Source organism: Aptenodytes patagonicus, chromosome 5, assembly GCF_965638725.1.
Source record: "Aptenodytes patagonicus chromosome 5, bAptPat1.pri.cur, whole genome shotgun sequence".
Lineage (NCBI taxonomy): Eukaryota > Metazoa > Chordata > Aves > Sphenisciformes > Spheniscidae > Aptenodytes > Aptenodytes patagonicus.
Genome location: NC_134953.1, coordinates 11,398,135 through 11,419,194, shown reverse-complemented (window position 1 = coordinate 11,419,194; position 21,060 = coordinate 11,398,135). Strand labels below are relative to the sequence as shown.

Here is a 21,060-nt window from a genome sequence, read left to right as displayed (position 1 = left end):
CAGCTGCAGTAGACCTTTGCAGTTCAGTAGTTGTTTGTGTAGAGGTGTGGTTTTCTCCTTGAAAAACAGATTCACCAGCATTTTGAATACCATCTCCTGCAAATTTGGAAAGTCAGTCTTGGCACAAAGTGAACATACTCTCCTACTGTTCCGTCTTGCCATTCTTCCTGCAGGCAAATGCTACAGGCGGAGGAGGACATGTACAAATGGTGCAGAAAGCAATGAAGGATCTGACTTATAGCTCCCTCTGCTTCCCTGAGGAGATCAAAGCTAAAGGGATGGACAGCAAAGAGGATATCCCCTACTACTATTACCGGGATGACGGCATTAAAGTCTGGGAGGCTATAAAGAGGTAAGAGACTGTAGTTCTAGAAATGGCTAATAAAGTCACTGTCACAGAGACACGACTTCATTTTCTCTCTGCTCACTTTACTCTTCATCACAGCCTTGTGAACAGCACCTGGACTATTTATTCACGTGGAGACTTTTCCATCCAGCATATCTCATCTGAGGAAAAACATGTAGTTAAGCAAGCACTCACCCTTGAAAGGCTGTTAATTCCTGCTCTTTTCAGCCCTGTTTTCTTGCATTCTGTGTTTCAGAGGCCCCTTTATAAGTATATACTCTTCTATAGGATTTCACAGTTTAGTGTGTTGGAATTTAGCCCTGTGAAGGGAATGTAATTAGCTTTTTTTTTTAGCTATGCACAAACCAAGAGAGAACCCAGCTCTCCGAGATAGCCACGTGAGCTCGTCAAGGTTCTTGTGGAGTGGAAATGTAAGCTTGGCTTGCATGACAGAGTTGTGTTAAAAAACCAAATAGGTTAGGCATTAATTGATTTGAGCAAAACCTTTTTAAAAATGGCTTAAAATTGCAAGGCCCAAGTTTTGTCAGTAAGGGCAGCAATTCTGAGTCAGGAGAGGTACTGCGAGGCTGCTCTACCATACAAACATGGCTTCTTTTCAGATATGAAACACTGCCTCACAATGGAATGATTCATGTGGGGTTTATTCTACAGTGGCATTTTGTTTAAGGAACAACGTATTTTTTGCATGGCATAAGTTGCTTGCTAAATATGCAGCTGTGTCTGGTCACATGGCTTTTGAAAAGCTTGTATGTTCATTAAAAATCAGATCTTTTGTGTACACAAAGTAGGGGGTTTATAATGCAAGCATAATGTTTAAAGTGTTGGGTACATCTTTGTCTCCTGTGTTTTCTCTGTGTTTTGGCAAGGGGTTATCTTGCAGTATTTCCTGCAATTGTTAGTGCCCATCTGATTGAAAAGGAAGTTATAACTTTTCTGTGGTTGTTATTTTATGTAGTCCGGTTTTTGTCCCTCTTCTCTTTCCTGTGTTTTATTTGCTGATTGAGGTATGCCTTTTCAAATACCAGATAGCACTTAGTCAACTCAGTGTAGTTTGACTGTTCATGGGTGTTAACCTAGCTGGAGGAAGATGTTACACTGCCTCAGACTTGGCTGCAAGATTTTTCATAAGTGAATAATTTGGTTTATAAATGGTGTGGGCAGTACCCTTCTGAGTGCATGATATCCAGACCCACGAACCCACGGTCATGCATGTATCTAGTCACCATGGATCTCCTACACTCTGCAGGGGTGTCAGTCTCCACTCTTTTGATGAAATAACTTCTATCCCCAGCATTGCTTTGCATGTGGTAGATGGCCTAGACTTAAGAAAGCTGATAAGGGTGTCCCTATAGAAACACTGAGGGTCACACGGCAAATTTTTAAACCCCTTCTCTAATAGTCAGCTTTTTATTTCCGATCTAACTGCAGGTAGATATTCCAACCCAAAATATTCCAACCCAAAAGGCCTCATCCACACTTCATATACTAAGCTATATTTGCATGGAAGGCCGTCTAAAATACTGCCGTTGTGTAAGAGAGGGATTACTTTCTGTGTGCGTTTGGCACAGGTGCCAGGTGATGGAGGCAGAGCTCATGCAGAACATCTTTATTGCTGCATGTTGCAGGATTTTTCTTTTCCTTTGGCTTCCTCTGGAAGCCAAAATTACTTAAACTCTTGGTGTTTATGCAGTTGTTTGTCTACCTTAATAACAACTCTTGATTTGGTTGGCAATAGAAACCACATTGACAGATTTGTAAAGGTCTCCAAATTGCAATAAATTTATAGCTTATTAGGGGATAAATCTGTATTGGATAACAATTCTTAATCCCATCAGTCAGCTTCCACAGTCAAATGTTCCACCCTATACGTTGTCAAAATATTTAGCAAGAGAGATTTAATGTCAAAATGTTCGGCAGAGCTAACAGAGTATCTCAGCATAGCTCAGTTAACCAGTCATTCGGTCATGAGATGCAAATCTGCAGGAAATCAGGCTTTCCTATTTTCACTGCTTTCAAAACTATTTCTGTTATCTTAGTGCTTTACGAGCCTTTCTTTCGGAGGTGAATTAGCCTGGGAAGCCTGTATATTTTGAGAAGAGGAACTGAACAGGGAGGAGATGTCTACTGTATGCAGTACGTGTAGGAAAAAGGTCTAGACCTCTTCTCCCCAAGAGAAGTTTCCTGGGCCACCCCTGCTTTGGAGTGTACCACTTGGGTTTTGTGAAAAGGATGTGTGGTAGGAGGGGATCAACTATTTGGATGGTATTCAGGAGCCGCTTTGGAGTGTCCCACATACAGGGGATGGTGCTGGTATCACAGTTTGGGAACCCCTATTCCCAGTGTGGGAGCCATGTGGATATGCCAGAGGGAGTCTGTATTAAGTGAAGAAAAGGATGTAGATGTGAGGACAGAGGTCTGGGCAGGAGCAAAGCCTCAAATAAGAGAATAAAGTGCACAGGACTGTTCAGGGGATGCAGTGTGGTCCAGCATCTTTTTGTTGGGGGAGGAAGTGATGCTGCAGTCAGAAATGAATCAAAGTTGCCTCTGTGCCTTCTCACTGCTTGTGGGAAGGAGGTGGGAGGGTGTTGAGACCTGCTCTTGCCCTTCTCTCTTTCCTCGTGCAGCATCTGCCTCCTCTGCAAGGTCAATAGAAGGTCTTCAGGGAATGGGAGGCTTGCTTTCTCCTTTTCGTTTTGTCTTGTTCATTTGTTCCTGTGTCTGCAGTTTTGCAGAGGATGTGATTCACATCTACTATGAGAGCGACGAGGTGGTGTGTGAGGATGTGGAGCTCCAGGCCTTCATCAAAGACATTTACGTCTATGGGATGAGGGGCACGAAGGCCTCAGGTAAGGTATGATGGCCCAGCCAGGTCTGCAGCTTGTCAAGTCCCTGCTGACAGCAGTGCTGCATGCACAGCATGCCTTGAGCTGTTGGGGACGCTCTCCTTTCTTGGCCTAAAGACGCTCAGTTTTATGGGTGAGACCCTGGATCAGGCCCTCCCTCCCTCAGGAGACAGCTCCTTCCTTTGCCACAGGTTCTCACTATGAGCTTGGGCAACGTGTGTAATCTCTCTGTACACTGGGGATCGGTCCTTTGATCTTGTCTGCTCATGCTTTAAGCATGAGGGGAGGGGCTGTCTGTATGTGCTGTTGGAACCACCAGGCAGACTGATAGAAATGACAGGGAGCAGCGAGACCCCCTTGAATCCTCTCCTCCAAACCTTGCACCGAATAAGAACAAATAAGAACCTCCCCAGGGGTATCTTGCTGCACTTTGCATTTGTTCAGCATCGGTGTCATCGTTGAGCTGTTCTTCTCTCTTCAAGAGAAGATACTCATACTTCTTTCCAAGGAATATTTTCCTTTGCTCTGTCTCCTTTCACTGCCTCTCATTTCTTGCAAACCATTACTTGGCTGTGGGAGCTCTCACCCATAACACAGCTCTATTCTCCCACCTGAGGTAACACTCTCCTGCCTTTTCCTAAACATGTTTTTTTCTTCCACTCACATTTTGTCCAAGCAGGTTTTCAGGAATTTATACAGGTGGGTGGGGATTCTTCATACTGTCCTGACTGATTTACATCTGGAAACACCTGTCAGCCAGTGACCTGGGGCAGATGGCTTTGGCATTGCATGCACACATGGTTGTGTGTGAGACCTCCAGGCAAAACTGTGATGTTTCCACTCATTACCAGTATGCGCTGGTGTATAACAGCCTCCTGGGCTCTACCTGCCTGGACAAGCAAAGGATTGGGGGACACCTAGTTGCTATCGGTTTTGTTTGTCTAGTTGTCTCTTAGGAAAAGCTTAGAAATGGCCTCCTAGTAGGAACTTCATGTTTGACCTAAGCAACTTGATACGGGACAAGTACTGAGCCTTTCCAGGGCTACAGCTGGGGTGGGACGCTACAAGCACCACTGGTGGCAGGACTGCCACTACAGGTGGGAAACCTGCCAGACCTGCAGCATCCCTGTCTGCACTGCTGCCACTCCAAGGGCTGGGGCAGAGAGCAGGGGGACTTGGCTGGGTCTGTAAAGAATAGAAGGAGGATAAATGGGGGAGGCTGTTGCACCCGGGGCTCCCCCTCCAGTTGCCCTTCCTGCCCTGGGAGGGCTGCTCTGACTGGGAGCATGCGAAGCCCCTTTAAAGATGAGCACAGTGTGCTTAGGATAGCAGGACACAGGAGGGGATGGTGCATCCTCTCCTTTTTGGGCTTGGTGGCTGGCCAGAGCTACCATGTGCCTCTTCCCCCTCTCAGGCTGAGTTCACATCTGCATCAGGTTGGTGGTGGAGATGGAAGCAGCTGGCACAGGCAGCCTGAGCCTGGGCAGCTCGCCCCAGGGTGCTGACAGGTCTTTAGGTATCCTGGGACCTGTGGTCACATTGGGCTGGGACAGGGAGTACAGCACAGGACTGTGATGTAGTTGGGATAGGAGAGATACAGGCTTGGGCGTGCTTTGGTAGCAAAATATTTCCCTAGTTCCTGACTATTCCCTTCTTTCTTTATATTGCACTGTTTGGTTATTCCCTTTCAAAGACAGCTTCGTGCAACTATTTCTGTTCCTCGTTCTGTTGTTTCTCTTTCAGAAGTTCTCGTTTCCTCACTTCCCGTTTCAGCAAATAAGCTCTCCCTGCACTCTTTCTCACAGTACACTTGATCGCTGAGCCTCAGACCTTTATAAATACAAGCACATGGTCATTTGCTCCTTGGCATGAACCTTCCCTGCTTGCACTGCAGACTGAAGAAAAAGGGAGTATCTGAGGCCCCTGCCCTGTGGACTCGCTGGGTTCCTTGCTGCAGGGTAGGTAGGGTGAGAGGACAGGGATACAGTATTTTTTAAAGATGTAATTATACTTTGCCTTTCCCTTAAGAAACGCCACATACTTTGCAAACAGTGGTGATGCCTCACAAGCCTGTATGAGGTAAGGCAGGATCACTCTGTTTTTACGGCTGGACAGTCAAGATACAGAGAGCTTGAGTAACTCCTGTTAGACCACGCAGCAAGATTCAGAAAGAGAGTGCCCTGGTCTTCAGTGACTGCTGCACAGCCCTCTAACTCATGCCTTTTGAGTAGCTGATTACTACTGGGTAACTGGGTTACTTCATAGCTGGGTTACTTAAGCTTTTCTTCTCCCTTGTTTAGGGTTTCCTAAGATGATCAGGACACGAGAGAAGCTAGCAGAATATCTCACAGTGATAATATTCACCACATCGGCCCAGCATGCAGCTGTGAATTTTGGTCAGGTAGGAATTTCTGGGAAGACTCTTCTACTTTCTGGGCTGGGAGATGCATCTGCCAGGGCAAGGTCTAAGAAATGTATTTTAGTAGATGTACAGACATTACATTACTCTTTCTGGTCAAAATAACTGCAGGGCCATCTGCAAATCCCCGTGAAGCCTGTGGAAATTGAATTGTTTTGGAAGCTGAGAAAGGTATTTTGAGTCCTAAATAGGTACCAAAGCTGAAATTTAGGGGTTCTAGCTTGTATATTTTAGTTTTAATAATTTCATTATGGGGAACAATTTTTTTAAGCATTTAAATGGGTTGCTAAGACCCCTTTCGGAAATGCTGAAGGGTTCAGGTGCACAGTCTAGCTACCATGCCTTCCAGACACCACCTGAACTGCCAGGATATGTGCTGGTAGTCTGTGGCACATTCTGCAATGAAATGCAGTGAGTTATGCTAAGTGGCTTTGCTTTGCATTTGCTGTGCTCCCGGGGGTTGCTGTTGTAAGCTGCGCTAATTTGGCAGTGTGCCTGTGCCGATGCAGCATACATCCCATTTTCAGATGTGGCTTAGGGAACACGTGCAGCGCAGTTCAGTGCTGTGACTGCGCTCATCTGTCTGAGTTGGTGCAGATGGCTATTTCCAATAGCTCAGTCCCAGCAGTGCAGCGATCTAGCTGGCCTAATGGAGCATTTACCAAGGGTCCTGAGTTAACTAGTTGAAAGCTGCCTTGCACATCTCCAGGACCTCCACTTCTACTTTCTGCAGCAGCACAGACAAGCCTCTACGAAGTAAAGTCTCATTGAAGTCAGTGGGACAGGAGTCCAGATCCTTCGTGATATCTAGGTACTTAACTCCCACTGACATACATAGAAATTTGAAGCAGTACATCTATGAGGATCTAGGCTTTGGTCATGTATGGTCAAGTTTTCAAAAGCAGCAATGTGCTTAATATTCCCAAAACATGGAAAGGGCATTGCTGCTCATTTCTTGAGTTTGCGAGCCAACTGGCAACTTGGAGCTTCCTCTATGATGTTTAATGTGTCACATACTGATAGCCTGTGTTACCCCTGCCTGCCTTTACTGACACATATCTACCCTGAAACTATAGTAACAGCCTGCCTTTCAAATGCTGTTTCTTCCAACATCAAGGCATTTTGGAAACCAGACTTCATAGCCAGAAGCAAATCTCTTTGTCAGGCTGTATTGCACAGAGCTTCTTCACCAAGTGGGTGATCGGTCACTGGAACAGGCTCCCCAGGGAAGTAGTCATGGTGCCAAGCCTGTCAAAATTCAAGGAGCGTCTGGACAATGCTCTTAGTCATATGGTTTAGTTTTAGGTAGTCCTGCGAGGAGCAGGGAGTTGGACTCGATGTTCCTTATGGGTCCCTTCTAACTTGAGATATTCTGTGATTCTGTGAGCTTTTTTTTTGGCACATGTTCTGGCTTCAGGCATGAATGATCTCACAGATAAGCAGGGAGACCATCTTTCCTATGGTAATTATTCCCAAGTACATCCCACATCCCTGTCCGTGTTGACCTTCCTGTCCACCCCTGCAGCTCAGGAGGCCTGGAGCAGGTCTAGAGCCAGGTGTCAAATGAACCCACACTATTCCTGTGCCACATCCATGCCCAGAGACCTCTGCGACTATTCATTTCTAACTGGTCATTACAAGTGATTGAGACATCTCCCAACCTCCCCCTCAGGAAATCCTGTCTAAGTACCACTAAGAAACCATCTCTTAATATTGCCCAGGCTATCAGGGTTTAGCAGAGAGCCTTCAGAGAATGAGAGGGGGAATTTGGCATGCAGAAGATATTCAGCCCATCAGCAAAAGGGTCTTCAGCCATGGGAAAAAATGGCAGAGAGAGTGGGTAGAGGGTAGGAGGATATGGCTATGCACTGGAAAGAACAGATTGAGCACAGTGTAAGCGTGGCACACAGCTGAAATGGGACTTTCCCTCAGGCATGGCAGGGGATATGTATGAAGGTAATGAAAAAGTGCTTGGAAAAGAGTGCAGCATCTCAGGTGGTGGCAAAACTCGGGGTCATATCTGAGGCAAAATGAGACATCAACATCCCACAACATTGAAGCAGGCCAGAAGTGATTCTGGGTTCCCAGTCTGGCACTCACCATGGCCACACCCACGTGCCATATTCCATGGTGCACCAGCATCCCTTGCCTCTCTTACTGCCTGACCACAGTACTGTGGGCATGTTCTTAGAGCAAATTTTGCAGAAAAGCGCAACTGGAGAAGAGGATATTTTATCAATTACAGGTTTTTTATCAGAGGTCGCCTCAGATTATCAGAAGAGGTCTTTGTTTAATAAAATAGATAAGTCCTTAGCCTGGCTGGTGAATCTGGGCTGTATGGCACATGCCTGTGGTTGGCAGAATAACTACTCCCATTAAGGCAACCCAACTCTCTCCCTTGTGAGATCCTGAGAAAGACGGTAGGGGCTTCCTTGTCTCCTTCAGTCCTTCTCTAGAGCATGCCTCTGTTCTTTAGTCCTTCTCTTTCTGAGAGGCTCATATTATAGAAGCAAAGTCTCTGGTGTCAAGACTCCTGATTTTCTTTGCAGTGTTCCTAAATACCAGCCACGGTAGCTTTTCACTGTGCTGTCTCGCTTTGTTGTGCAGTATGACTGGTGTTCCTGGATTCCCAATGCCCCACCAACAATGCGCCGCCCTCCTCCGACAGAGAAGGGGACAGTCACCATCGAGCAAATTGTGGAGAGTCTGCCAGACAGGGGACGTTCTTGTTGGCATCTTGGAGCTGTCTGGGCCTTGAGCCAGTTCCAGGACAATGAAGTAAGTCAACCGCTCTTCTCTACGTGGTGGAGATGTAGGTGGAATCATGAGGGCCATGGCAAGACCACATGGACTCATGAGATTGTAGTGCTGCTCTGTGCTTGACTGGACCATGTTTGCCTTTCTGTGGAGATGTATCCGTGGTGTGGGTTTGCCCTTGTTCCACCAGATGCAAACCAGCTCTGAGCGAGAAGTCGTATTTTTACTCTGAGGCTGTGTTTCAGCCAAGATGAAGGTTCCTAAGCTCAAGTATGGCATCGCTGACTAAGGATGCTGGTGTGGGAGGAAGAGGGCTGCAGAGGCACAAGGGTTTTCTCCGCTCCTTGTCCCAGCAGTGCTGGTGGAGAAGCTACAGCATCGCTGTGTCCCCATGTCCTGTCCCTTTGGAAAATCTGCCCCAGTGCCACATGCACTACAGTTGTGGCTTGTGCCTGGCTGGTGTGGAGTGCAAACAAAACGAGCCTACAGAACGCTTTGCAAGTATGGTCTATAGCCATTTCCCTCATGTAAAATGAGGTTGTAGGTACTTGGTTGTCTCACCCAAGGGCTGTGTCTGGAGGATGTGGTTTGAAATCCTTAAATGGAAGATGATGGACAGAGGGTACTTCTGAAGTTTCTCTTTAAGAAGTAAGCATGTTTCAGCTGAGAAGCCAGTAGTATGGGTAGTATCATGGGAAATAGTTACCTAAAGCAGGTAATATGCCAGTATGCATATTGGCAATGCGGTATTCAGGGCACCCTTAGAGTCCAAGCTGACTAAAGCAACTGTCAGGTTGAACTTTGAAGGACAGTTTTAAGTCAACAGAAACTTCCACTGTCACTGAAAGAAGCAGTCGTCTTCCTTTTTCATCCCTGGCTGTGCATTCCCTTCCCATGCTGTCCTTTTCTTCAGCAGCACAAACGTTTGAGTGGCTCTACAGAGATCTGGCTTGGGAAGCTGATCTGGCTGACCACTAGCCTGAAAAAAAGTGCTTATTTTTCAGTGGATGAGCTCCCTGCAGGTGGAGGAGGTGCCCCATAGACACCAGAACCAGCACTACAGAAAGATGTAGGGATGAAAAGAAGCACCTAGCGGTGGAGGGAGGATGGGACAGCATCTTTCATTGGCAGTGCCGATGTAGGCTAGCTTAAATATTGATAGTACTATTTTAATAGTAGCATTTGTGAGGCTCTGGGTCTTGTTCTACTGGATGACATAATGTTGAAACAGAATAGCCTTTGCTTTCTCAAAGCATGATTTTTTGGTGTTTTTCAATTAGCTGTTTCTGGGCATGTACCCAGACGAACACTTCGTGGAGAAGCCGGTGAAAGAGGCTATGGCAAAATTCCGCAAGAACCTGGATGAGATCGTCAACGCCATCACCGAGCGCAACAAGAACAAAAAGCTTCCTTACTACTACCTTTCCCCAGATCGCATTCCCAACAGTGTTGCTGTTTGAGCAGATACCCCGGAGAGTTTGGAGGCATGTAAAGCTAATGATGCTTTTACATACGCTTCTTTTCAATGAATTTTCAAGAAATGGATAAAATAAGAAGCCCGCCCTCTCTATCAGAGCTGACCCATAGTCTATTTGGACTTTCAAAACAAATTTGATTATGATTGATCTTGCAGATGAAGTCTAGTTGACAACCCTCTAGGTCAACTTTGTTACAAGTTTATTTTTCCAAGATTTTTTAATTAATCTTAGAATCAATATCCATGTTTCTGTTAGCTTTCCCTCTCCTGGTCAAAACAATATAATCACAGATTCACTTACTTTGTTCAATGAAAATGGTATCACGAGCAATAAGCAAGTCACATCTTTAAAATCCTTCCTATTTTTAATAGGTGACACTGGTGACATATAAAAATATAATCTTTAAAGTTTATGCACTGTTTTTAATCTGATTAAAACAAATGTTAAATATTTTCAGTACAGCTGTGAATGTCCTAATCAGGATGAAGGTGGAAGCAGGACATTTTCTTAACATAGCTGATGGTTTTTTATCACTTTCTTACTGAGTTCATGTGAAATGAGATAGCCTGATTCATAGGAGATGAAAATTTTGTACCTACGTAAACCTATATATTTTCTACATAAAACTAGTAAGGTTTGTTTTATCCTCTGCCAGCAGAGTTTGATGTCATTCATATGTACGGACAAATGTGTTGGTTAGCACAATGGCAATGAGCACAGACCTAGCAGTGCTTATGATTGATTTCTGTTTCATTGCTGAGGCTGCTGGGTTTTGTGTATAGTTTCTTCTGTTTTGTGGGGGATGAAGAGGCTACTTTGTATAATGATAAAAATTGTGGAGAAGGGTTAATCGACAGCTTCTAAGGGGAATCTTCAGCTTTGGCCAATTAAGCATAACTGGCATGTTCCACCTTAGTTAGAAACAACTGAGTTTTGTCTGTTTTGTTTAGAGGTGATTAGGTTCAAGTACTTGAGCTTTGGTTAAAGTTGAGAGAGTCATTGAGATAATGAAAGCAAAAATGAGATTTGGGAGATTTAAGAGTAGTAGTTTTGTTAATAACAATTACGGTTTATGTTTCCTAGAATTTGTTCCTTGTACTAGTTTTGTCAGCCTGCGGTGTGTTTTCTCGATAGATGAGAAAGCTTCTTGTGCCAATAAAACAAAACTGAACAAGAACATATAGTTTTTATTTCATAACTCAATATCTAATGCTGTGTGTCTCGAAAACCTTGTAGGAATAAGCACAACATGCTGTGTAGAGACATGAAGCTCCTCCACTTTGAGAAATGTAGTTATTTCTATCATTCATGTGTGATTTGGAAAAGGGTACTACTAAAATATATGTCTTTTCTGTTTCATGTGAAACACAGACGTGGAAGCACAACTGATTTTAGACCCTTTACAGCAGACTGATTCCCTTTTCTCCCCCCAGCTAAAGAGTTTCAGTAAAAATGTGGAAGGTAAGACCGCTTCCTGTTATTGAGGAAATACATTTAAGACTTGCACATCTTCTTTTTACTGCAACCCATGAGAAGTGATGACTATAGGAGCTGAGGCATGCAATTGTGTAGCGACACTGGAATAGGACCAGGGGATCAGAAACTGTAACAAGTAAGCTGTAAAAAAAAAAAAAAAAAAAAAAAAAAGGCGGCACAACTTGAATGCAAAAGGCAAAAAATGCAACAAGCTGATGCAATATATCCAACATGCCAGCCCTAACTCTTGTTCTTCCCCTGGGTTACAGTGAATGTCCTCTTGCCTCAGCTTTCATATGATAATGATCTGCATAGTCAAGTATCTGTCTAGAAAACGAAATATGGGAAGAGAGGCTGATGGCGGTTTTCTTGCATCTGTTCCCTCTGCTCTAGCCTGTGGACCCGGGATACAAGTAGGGTTGATGGGAGGTTTGGGGAATGGACTGTGCAGCTTTGAAGGTCGATATTAGCAGTCTGATTCAACTGCAGGAGAGGCTGTGGAAAGAGGTGAGGAGGTTAAAAGTAACACTGGCACCAGAAAGGAAGCAAATGCATGCAAACAGTGAAGTGCTTACTCTTCCAGGGGGTCTGGGTACACATGGTGCTGTGCCACTCCCTGCTCCCTTTTCAGCCGGTCACCGTCCCCCAGAAAGTCACCTTCCTGTGCATGGGCCATGGGTTCCTCCCCTACATCTTTAGCTATGACTTGCACAGAGGTATCCCCTAAGTCATGCTACTAAGGTACAGTGTCCGCTCACAGGATCGCTCCTAGGTGGAAATGAAAGGATCAGCTCTCTCTGAAGTGGGTCATGCACTCAGCTTTGTGATAGATATTACTGTTAGATGTGCATCGTCCCATGTCTAACGGGGTTTGACAGCCAATGGCATGTGTCTTAGCTGGATGGCTGTTGCTGCTGGCTAATCCAAGGGAATTTAGCCTGTCTCTTCCAACTCGGCTTCCTTGCTGTCTTTTCCAATTGCAGTGATTCTCAGTTGGCTGGAAGATTGAACTGGGAGACGTCCCCTTCAGAAAGTCCTGGCAGTAACTCGGGAGGCTCTGCCATCTCAGCCCTTCCTCCTGGTGTTTGGTCACAGGAGAGGGCGCTCTGGCTGTAAAACACCATTAGTGCTAATGAGAAAGGGACTGGGAAGGGTTGTCCTAAAGGACTGTCACAAATAGAGGAGAGGCCCTAATGTTTTTTCCCCAGGCAGATTAAAAAAAAATCTCTCCTGAAGGAGATGTCGTGGTTTAACCTCAGTCGGCAACTGAGCACCACCCAGCCGCTCGCTCACTCCCCCCCCACCCCGGTGGGATGGGGGAGAGAATCAGGAGAGTAAAAGTGAGAAACTCATTTAGAAGTGAGAAACTGTTTAAGAACAGTTTAATAATTGAAATAAAATAAAATACTAATACTAATAATAATAGTAATAATAATAAGAAGAATATACAAAACAAGTGATGCACAGCACAATTGCTCACCACCCACCCACCGATGCCCAGCCAGTCCCCGAGCAGCGGCCCCCCCCGGCCAGCTTTCCCCAGTTTATGTACTGAGCATGACGTCCCATGGTATGGAATGTCCCTCTGGCCAGTTGGGGTCAGCTGTCCTGGCTGTGCCCCCTCCCAGCTTCTTGTGCACCTCCAGCCTTCTCAGTCGGTAGAGCATGGGAAGCTGAAAAGTCCTTGACTAGTGTAAGCACTGCTTAGCAACAACTAAAACACCGGTGTGTTATCAACATTGTTCTCCTACTAAATCCAAAACACAGCTCTGTACCACTACTAGGAAGAAAATTAACTCTATCCCAGCCGAAACCAGGACAGGAGAAAACGAGGCCTTGAGGCAGAGAGAGACCATCAACGAGGGGACAGGGCAGACATTTCCCTACTGAAGTCTCTGACTCTTTGGGTTCATCAGTGACAGTGAGGATTTAGACTGCTGCAGCCAGTCCAGCTCTCATCACTAACCTCCCATTCTTTCCTCTTTTTGCAGGGTGAGTTCACCCCTGTAAACTTTTTGGGATATTCCCTTCCGCAACCTCCAAACATCCCTTGCAATAATATCATGATTCTCACTGCCCCTGGAAACAAAGCGCAGATACTTCATAGTCACCCCACACGAAGTAAGCTACCCGTATTTTTGCAGTCAATCCCCAATTTACAGGTGGGGAAATGGACTAAGAGCAATGAAATCTGGCAGATCAGCTCTGGTTTGAGGTGCCTCCTTTGTAGAAAGATTGTGAGAAAGCTGTTTACCTGCAGCACACTAATTTTAGCTTTCTAGAGAGTAGACAAGATGTTCAGGCTCGGCCACTCAGAATTTTTTGCTCTGTTGCATGTAGGGCAGAACATGGAATAGGCCCCAGAAGACCTGTTTCTAACGGGCAAGTTTTAATCAGCAGCTGGCCTTTCATGCCACAGTAGGTAGGTAGATACCACATGGTATCTATGAAGTAATTGCACACGCTGAGACAGTAGCACAAAGTGCTTAGTTTGCTTTATTTGTACTATAAACAGGAATAAATATTGCACAATCGGACATGGCTGGTAAGTTTAGAGGTTAACTGAGTCATGGGTTTTTATGGCCAGAAGACGTGGTTATGATTGCTTAGACTGATCTCAGCGTAACACAAATCTTTGGATTTTCCCTGAAGCATTTCGCTCTTCAAGTTCAATACAAGGGTGCTTGATCTAGAAAACTATCTTCTGTGAAACATCCACTCATGATTTACCAAAATACACAGTTCACCCTGGTGCTTGAGTCACTTGTCTCACTGGTGAATCCCTCTTGCTGTGAAAGAGACGTGCTGTGTTTCTAGTTGTGCGTGCATTCAGTTTTTGCTTCTTGCAACAGACAGCTTCTTGCAGTAGCTTTGTGTGACTGCAGAGTCTTTACTGACCAGTTCCCTACTACATCCTTCCCCTTTCTTTCGGTAAACTGAATTCATTTCCTGGAGCCTTTTGCTCTAAGACTTCCTTTAAACCTCTTATCCATTCCCACTGCATCTTTATTAACACTGTGTGGACAGCACGTGGGCAGTTGACAACGACCATGACTCAATGGCTATTTCAGTCATTATTTCATAGGCTGCATTTCTTCCTGCCTGCAACTACATGTCTGCAGTTTGTGCGTAGATTTAGGTCTCTGACATGTAAAAACAAAGCAACAGGTTGTTTGCTTGCAACCAGCAGCTGAAGAGATCCAGACTGGATGCAGATCTCAGTGGCCCAGCCTTACTGGTTCCAGTTACTGGAGGACACTGGTGTGTTTCTGTGGTTTATCAGCAGCCTCTTCATTGCACCAGCTTTGACATTCAAATTCATCTGCGTTGCCTCCCCAAGCCTGTGATCTCTGCTAGACGGATAGGTGGTAGGAACCAAGCTTGAACATTGCAGCTGACACAAGCATTGGCCTCTGCAGAGCGGATGGGGAAGCAGGATGGGCGCATCAAGGAAGCCTTGTCTCCAGGATCCTGCCAGGGGCAGACACACATGCATTCACACAGGTGCTGCCATCACCGGTGCAGCCAGCGTACAGGGGAAGGGAAGGAGTAGCTGCTTACCAGCTTGTCTTAATTCACGTACACGCAGGTACATGCATACGGGGATATAAATCTATCATAAGGACACAGGCAGGTGACATGACTGGAAGTGCAGAGTAATGTGGTGAACCATCACAGACACAGGAGGAACTTCACGTGGGCAGAAAGTTGTCACCTGCATTTGGGTTTTGGCTGGAGAGCAGAGTCTAAAAGGCTTAATAAAAGGTTAGCCAGGCCTTTTCACAACTGTGAGAAATTACTGCCATCTCGAAAGGAAGTGTCTACTGTGCTGGTAGACATCGCAAAATATATGTCAACTATACAGACAGAGGGAGAATATAATCTGTAGAGAATTGTCCATAACCACTCAGAAAATTAGAGGCACTCAGAAAAACAAGGGTGTCAGTTCTGTGATCTGATTGCAAGGCCTGAATTTCCTTCCCTTACTGCTAGAGTTTCCTTGCAAAGCAAAAGCTGATGTTGTAGTTGTTCAGATAAATGGACAAAATAACAGGTAAGATGCCGATTGTCTTCAGCAGTGGCAGGAGAGAAGAGTTTTACCATTGAAGAATTAAATTTCAGCTTTAATATGCCTTTATCTGGCAAACACTGGGAAGGTTAATTGCCCTGTATAGTGAGATGGGGATGCTGAAGAAGTTGTTGCTGCTTCTGACAGATCCCCAGAGACTGGAGATGCACAGTTTTCATTTTTGTGAGGTGAGTTCTAACACAACAATTTTTTTTTTAATTGAATGGATAAGCAATAAATTGATTTGCAGGAGCAGGGGGGAAAGGTAGCTGAAGTAGTCATTTTGAGCTGCTTCTCATAGACCTGTGCTATCACTTTTAAAATCAGAAGCAACAGAGTGGTTTAAGTGTTTGTTCATTTGGTGGTTTTTTTTTGTAAGCAGATGTGAGTAGAGATTATTTTGCACATAGTTTATTTTAATGAGCTTTCTTTAGCCACAGAACAGGGCAGCAAAGGCAGAGGTATGTGGAGCATATTTTGGAGACCACGAGGGACGTTCTGACTCCTGGCCTGAAGTTATCATTGAGGTCAGAAGGTAATTTAATAGCTATAATATGTTAGAGTGTCCCTGTGCCATCTGTCATTTTTAGTGTCAAGAGCAGTTTTAGGTGTTGTGGATTATCGGCCATTGCCACCTTATCTTCAGCAACTACCAGTCTCTTGATGAAAGCCTTTGCCTCAGGATACAGTAAAGGGAAGGCAGAAGATCTGTTTGTTGATAGTCTGTTGATACTGGAAACAAAAATGGGCAAGATTCTAGGGATGCTCTAAATTGATGTAGCTAATTTGAAATAACTGATGGCTATATGGATTTATACTCACTCAGAGCTGTCTTTAATCTTTTCCTTTATAGATATTGCTGACTATTTTGATCCTTTCCCGTTCATTCCTGGAAATGGTATGCTTCCCTTACCTAACGTCTGTTTATGGCTAGTAATTGTGGGCAGATTCTTTTCCAAAGCACTAGAGGGCGGCAATAGTATATTAAAAATAAATCTCTCTCCAGCCCTGGACGATACCGGTGCCACCAAGATGAGCCCTGGTTTCTCTTTCTAGTCCTCTTTTCCAAGCTGGTAATCTTGTTCAGTCGCAATTCTGACTGCTAGGGCAAACACCATATCACTGATCTTTTAGTGGTTTTTTTTTTTTTTTAAATGAGTCCTTATTCATCTTTTGCTGTACTAAAGCAGACTTCAAGCATGCGAAGTCTGCCACTTGGGTATGGTGTGCTGGCTTGTACTCAGTACCTCTGCCTTTGCATTAGACCACTTCTTGGTTTAAATACACGCTTAGGTGGAAGGGGCATGAAGAAGCTCCCACTGTGCGCAAGTTGCTGTACATGAGATCTGCTTGTCTGAGGGTTTCTCACTGTTCCTGCTGGCCACCTCCTGGCACATGGGCTCTCCTGCACTGTTAAAGGACAGCCCTTACCGATACTGAGCAAGAATGTCATAACTGGGCTGTTGCCATCTATTTGGCAATATCAGACACGGCTGTTCCCTTGACGTACTCAGTACTCGTGGTTTTGCGTGCCAGCTTCACTTCTACTTGAGACAGGAGGGTGACAGATCTATGCATGATTCTGAACAGGGTGTTCACATGTCAGCTCTTGGTCTGGAGAGAATATCCTCTTATCCAACACTTCTCCTGCTCTTGAGATTTTCCAGGAGGAGACTACATGCTTTTCAGGTTATTTGGCATTACTCTTTGGAAAGCAGACCTTTGAGAGCTTCAGCTTTTTCTATTTCATATAAAACAAAGACAGAACTCTTTGAGGCAGGCAAGGCCAAAGCAGTAAAAGTTCAGCATTTTAGATGACAGAGAAAAGTGTATGTGATCGGAGTTCCTAAACACTGCATATGTCTGCGAATAATTGCATTAGGTTTCATAAAGCCTGCACTTACACCACAGTCAGTGAGAGCAGGAGAAATCAAGTTGGATTAAGTCCTTTCAGCTTCAACAGATGACTCAACATCTCTACCATTGTAACTAGCAACAGCCTTTGGTTCAATGGGTTAGGGGCCAAACCCTCACTTTTTTCATTTAAGGGAGGTAAGTTTTCTTGGCTTGTAGAAAGTAGTGCAGCTAGGTAACATCAAGGCAAAAGGCTGGATAAGATTAACTGAATTTAAATGGTAAACAAAGCAGAAACATGGACGAAGACCCTAGATCAGAACTGCCTTTCGGGTAATTCTGCCTCTAAATCCAGAGAGAGTCTGATTTTCTAGCTCAGGGCCATCTTTAACTGTCTACTTAACTCCAAGCTTCAGGGCACACGATAGTCACTACCTGGGTAAGAGGCAATCATCAGGTTAGTAGGATAGCAATGTATCGGCTCATAGTTTTTAGTGCCTCCTTTGGAGCTGTCCTCTACTGTTCACCTCAGGGATTGCATCCTGTGCTAGAAAGACAGACGGTTTTGCTTCACAATCCACATGGCAATTACCAGTGTTACTGAACAAATTCCCTGTTTGTACCTATGCAAGTGGTGGACAATGCTTGAATACCTTCAGTGCAGTGAGAGAAATATTAAGTGAGCTGTTTTCCAAATGTTTCCTTGTAAGAGTTGAGTTGGAGCCTAATATCCTAGTTTTAACATCTGGCCTTTGGAAGGTCTCTTTCCAACTTCGGCTTCTCTGGTGAGCACAACTAAAACTCTACACCCAGCATCTGGCACTGAGCTGCTTGATGTGTGAGTGCAAAGTTCATATCTCCACCTATTCCAATAACTAGCTGGACTGACACCAAGACTGGGTGAAAAAGCTTGAAATAAGAGCAAAACCATGCCTTAAAAGCGAGGAATGCCCTGAATACTTTACCACACAACCCAGGGTCTAAGCCTCCGGTGGATTTGCTAGCAGACACCAGCATTTTCCACTGCTTTTTCAGGCAGCTGCCAACATAAGAGCGATTCAGCTTTGTACAGGGAAGAAGGAAAGAAAAGGAACTGGCAATGGCAGAAACCAGGAAGGATGTTTCATTCTGTCTATAAAATCCACATTCAAGACATAAGAAAGGGAAGGCGCAGACATCCTGGTGGGACTTGCGAGCACCATGTGGTAAGTCATGTCACTTTTCTTTCTTGTGGAGGCAGTAAAACACGTATTTCTATCCTAACCAATGAACTCCCCAGCGATTTTATAGAAAAGATGAATTTGTTTCTGGCTTTACTGGCTTTTTTTCTCCTTTCCCTCCTGACGTGCTCCCTGTGGGATGAACTGCACTGTTTGGCTCAGCTCCCCAAATCCAGGCTGCTTTTACTGTTGTGTCCGTTTGGTAACTGCAAGACAAAAGTGCTTGGGAAGAATGTCACCAGGCAAGACTCCTTGGCAGGTTCAGCCAGAGAACCCATTTTAATTAGGTAGGCATTTGATGGTACAGGCTATGCTTTTCTTTCTTTTTAAACCTTCTAGCTGCAGATGGGTTATTAGTTACTGCTAATAGTGTATTCACCTACTCAGACTGAGCTACTGCTGGATCTATTTTGCAGATGTTGCTCCTGCAGTTTGTTTTCCTTTCCATAAATAGCAGACCTTGTGTCTGCAGATTTCTTCTTTCCTTTTGCTTACTCGACTAGAAACAACATTTAGAAACAGAAAACCATGAAAAAAAGCAATTAGTGCTCCCTCATGTTTTCTGTGTTTCCAGGCCAATAATAAAATCAAGTTGTCTAGGAGAAAGTGAGAAGTGGGCCTCGATGTGGTAAGAGATGCTCTGGAACTGCTGGGGTCTCCTTGATGCTCTCAGGGTCTTCACTCTTACTAATATTTCCTCATCCCAGACTGGGCTCAGTGAGACAACACACAGGAAACCACCATGGTTTGGGTTTCAAGTCTTTATTCTCAGAAGTGATATGTATATCTGTTCTCACATACCATGGTTATCTTTCACATATGCCTAAACAAACAAATACACTGGTAGAAACTAATGTGTCGTCTATAATGTTCTTGATTTGCCTGTGGCAGAAGAAGATCTCTGCCTGACCTTATTATATTGCCAAGTCAGAGCAGTTGCATGAGGACCGGTACTAAAGATTGACTCCTTAGGCCAGGCGTATATGTGGTGGTTAGGGCCAGAGCCTGTGTCTGACGGGATATTCTCCTGTGCTGGTTTTGGCTGGGATAGAGTTAATTTTCTTCATAGAAGCTAGTATGGGGCTGTGTTTTGGATTTGTGCTGGAAACAGTGTTGATAACACAGGGATGTTTTCGTTACTGCTGAGCAGTGCTGGCAGAGTCCAGGCCTTTTCTGCCTCTCACCCCACCCCACCAGCGAGTAGGCTGGGGGTGCACAAGAAGTTGGGAGGAGGCACAGCCGGGACAGCTGACCCCGACTGACCCAAGGGATATCCCACACCATATGGTGTCATGCTCAGCATATAAAGCTGGGGGAAGAAGAAGGAAGGGGGGGATTTTCGGAGTGATGGCGTTTGTCTTCTCAAGTAACCGTTACGCGTGATGGAGCCCTGCTTTCCTGGAGATGGCTGAACACCTGCCTGCCGATGGGAAGGAGTGAATGAATTCCTTGTTTTGCTTTGCCTGTGCACGCGGCTTTTGCTTTACTTATTAAACTGTCTTTATCTCAACCCATGAGATTTCTCATTTTTACCCTTCTGATTCTCTCCTCCATCCCACCAGGGGGGAGTGAGCGAGTGGCTGTGTGGGGCTTAGTTGCCAGCTGGGGTTAAACCATGACATCTCCAAAGCTCAGTGATATCTGGATGCATATTGTTGCTCAGTGACAGGTGATTTGTGTGGAGTACAAGGATGCAATACATATTGCTCACATTCAAAAACTTCACTACAAAATGTGTCCTTCTTGGAAGCTACCCGTGTTTTATGTCCCTTGGCTTTTCACAAGTTCTGTGGTAGGGACTCAAACATGCCAATAGAAATGATTCATGTAGTGTTGGCTACATGAACTTTTTATTCATCTACTGGCAGAACAGGATTGTTTCATCTGCCAAAGGGCATTAAGCATTCAGTACCCACTAAGAACTAGTGGTAGCTAGTAGAAATTTGGTAAATTCTGCATATAAGGACTTGTGGAAAATTCCTATAGACCCAAAGAAGGCCCATGCTAACACAGTCCTACTGAAACTCTAACAACATCTAATCACCTACAAAGCAGGAATTAGGCTCTACAGTGATTGGTCTGTTTTTCTGAGTTGCTGAACATGCTAGACAAATATTGGCCTTTTAAATGAGTCTTCAGTTCAGTTACTCCTGTAATTAGTCCTCTTCTCTATGCAGAAGCTGTGTGGTGCAGAGAGAAATGTAGAGACTGAAGAGGTGAGGTGTGGTACGACAAAGCAAGGCAAATCAGCTTTTCTAGACAAAGAGTTTGCAGTGGCCTTGGCCACAGTTTGAGGGAGCTGTTTGGAGAAGTTGGAGAGAACTGCCTGGTGGGGAGTGAATAGAAGAAGGCTGTGAGAAAGTCCTGTGCACCAGAAACTGGGACCCAGCAGGAAGCAGTTGGATAGTTTCACTATTTAATTTTGAGCTTCATATTAATAAACCGTGATCCTAGTAAACCCTTTCAGGCTGCAGCATGGGTAACAGTTGGAAAAGGAAACAGGCGAAGTAGCAAGCATACCTGCAAATATAGCAGTGATACATCCTACTATGATGATGAAAAGGAAAAGGCCCACCT

General features: G+C 44.8%; 1 protein-coding gene across 1 annotated transcript in view; it reads left to right on the top strand.

Moving 5' to 3' along the window:
* The window catches only part of ALOX5 (arachidonate 5-lipoxygenase), a 35,593-nt gene extending 24,558 nt beyond the window's left edge, over positions 1 to 11,035 (top strand). Inside the window, exons 10-14 of the mRNA XM_076338660.1 lie at positions 174 to 352; positions 3,092 to 3,213; positions 5,511 to 5,611; positions 8,237 to 8,407; positions 9,667 to 11,035. Of these exons, the coding sequence (XP_076194775.1) occupies positions 174 to 352; positions 3,092 to 3,213; positions 5,511 to 5,611; positions 8,237 to 8,407; positions 9,667 to 9,846 (753 nt within the window). The 3' untranslated portion in view covers positions 9,847 to 11,035. The remainder of the gene's footprint in view (positions 1 to 173; positions 353 to 3,091; positions 3,214 to 5,510; positions 5,612 to 8,236; positions 8,408 to 9,666) is intronic.
* Positions 11,036 to 21,060: the final 10,025 nt, after the last annotated feature.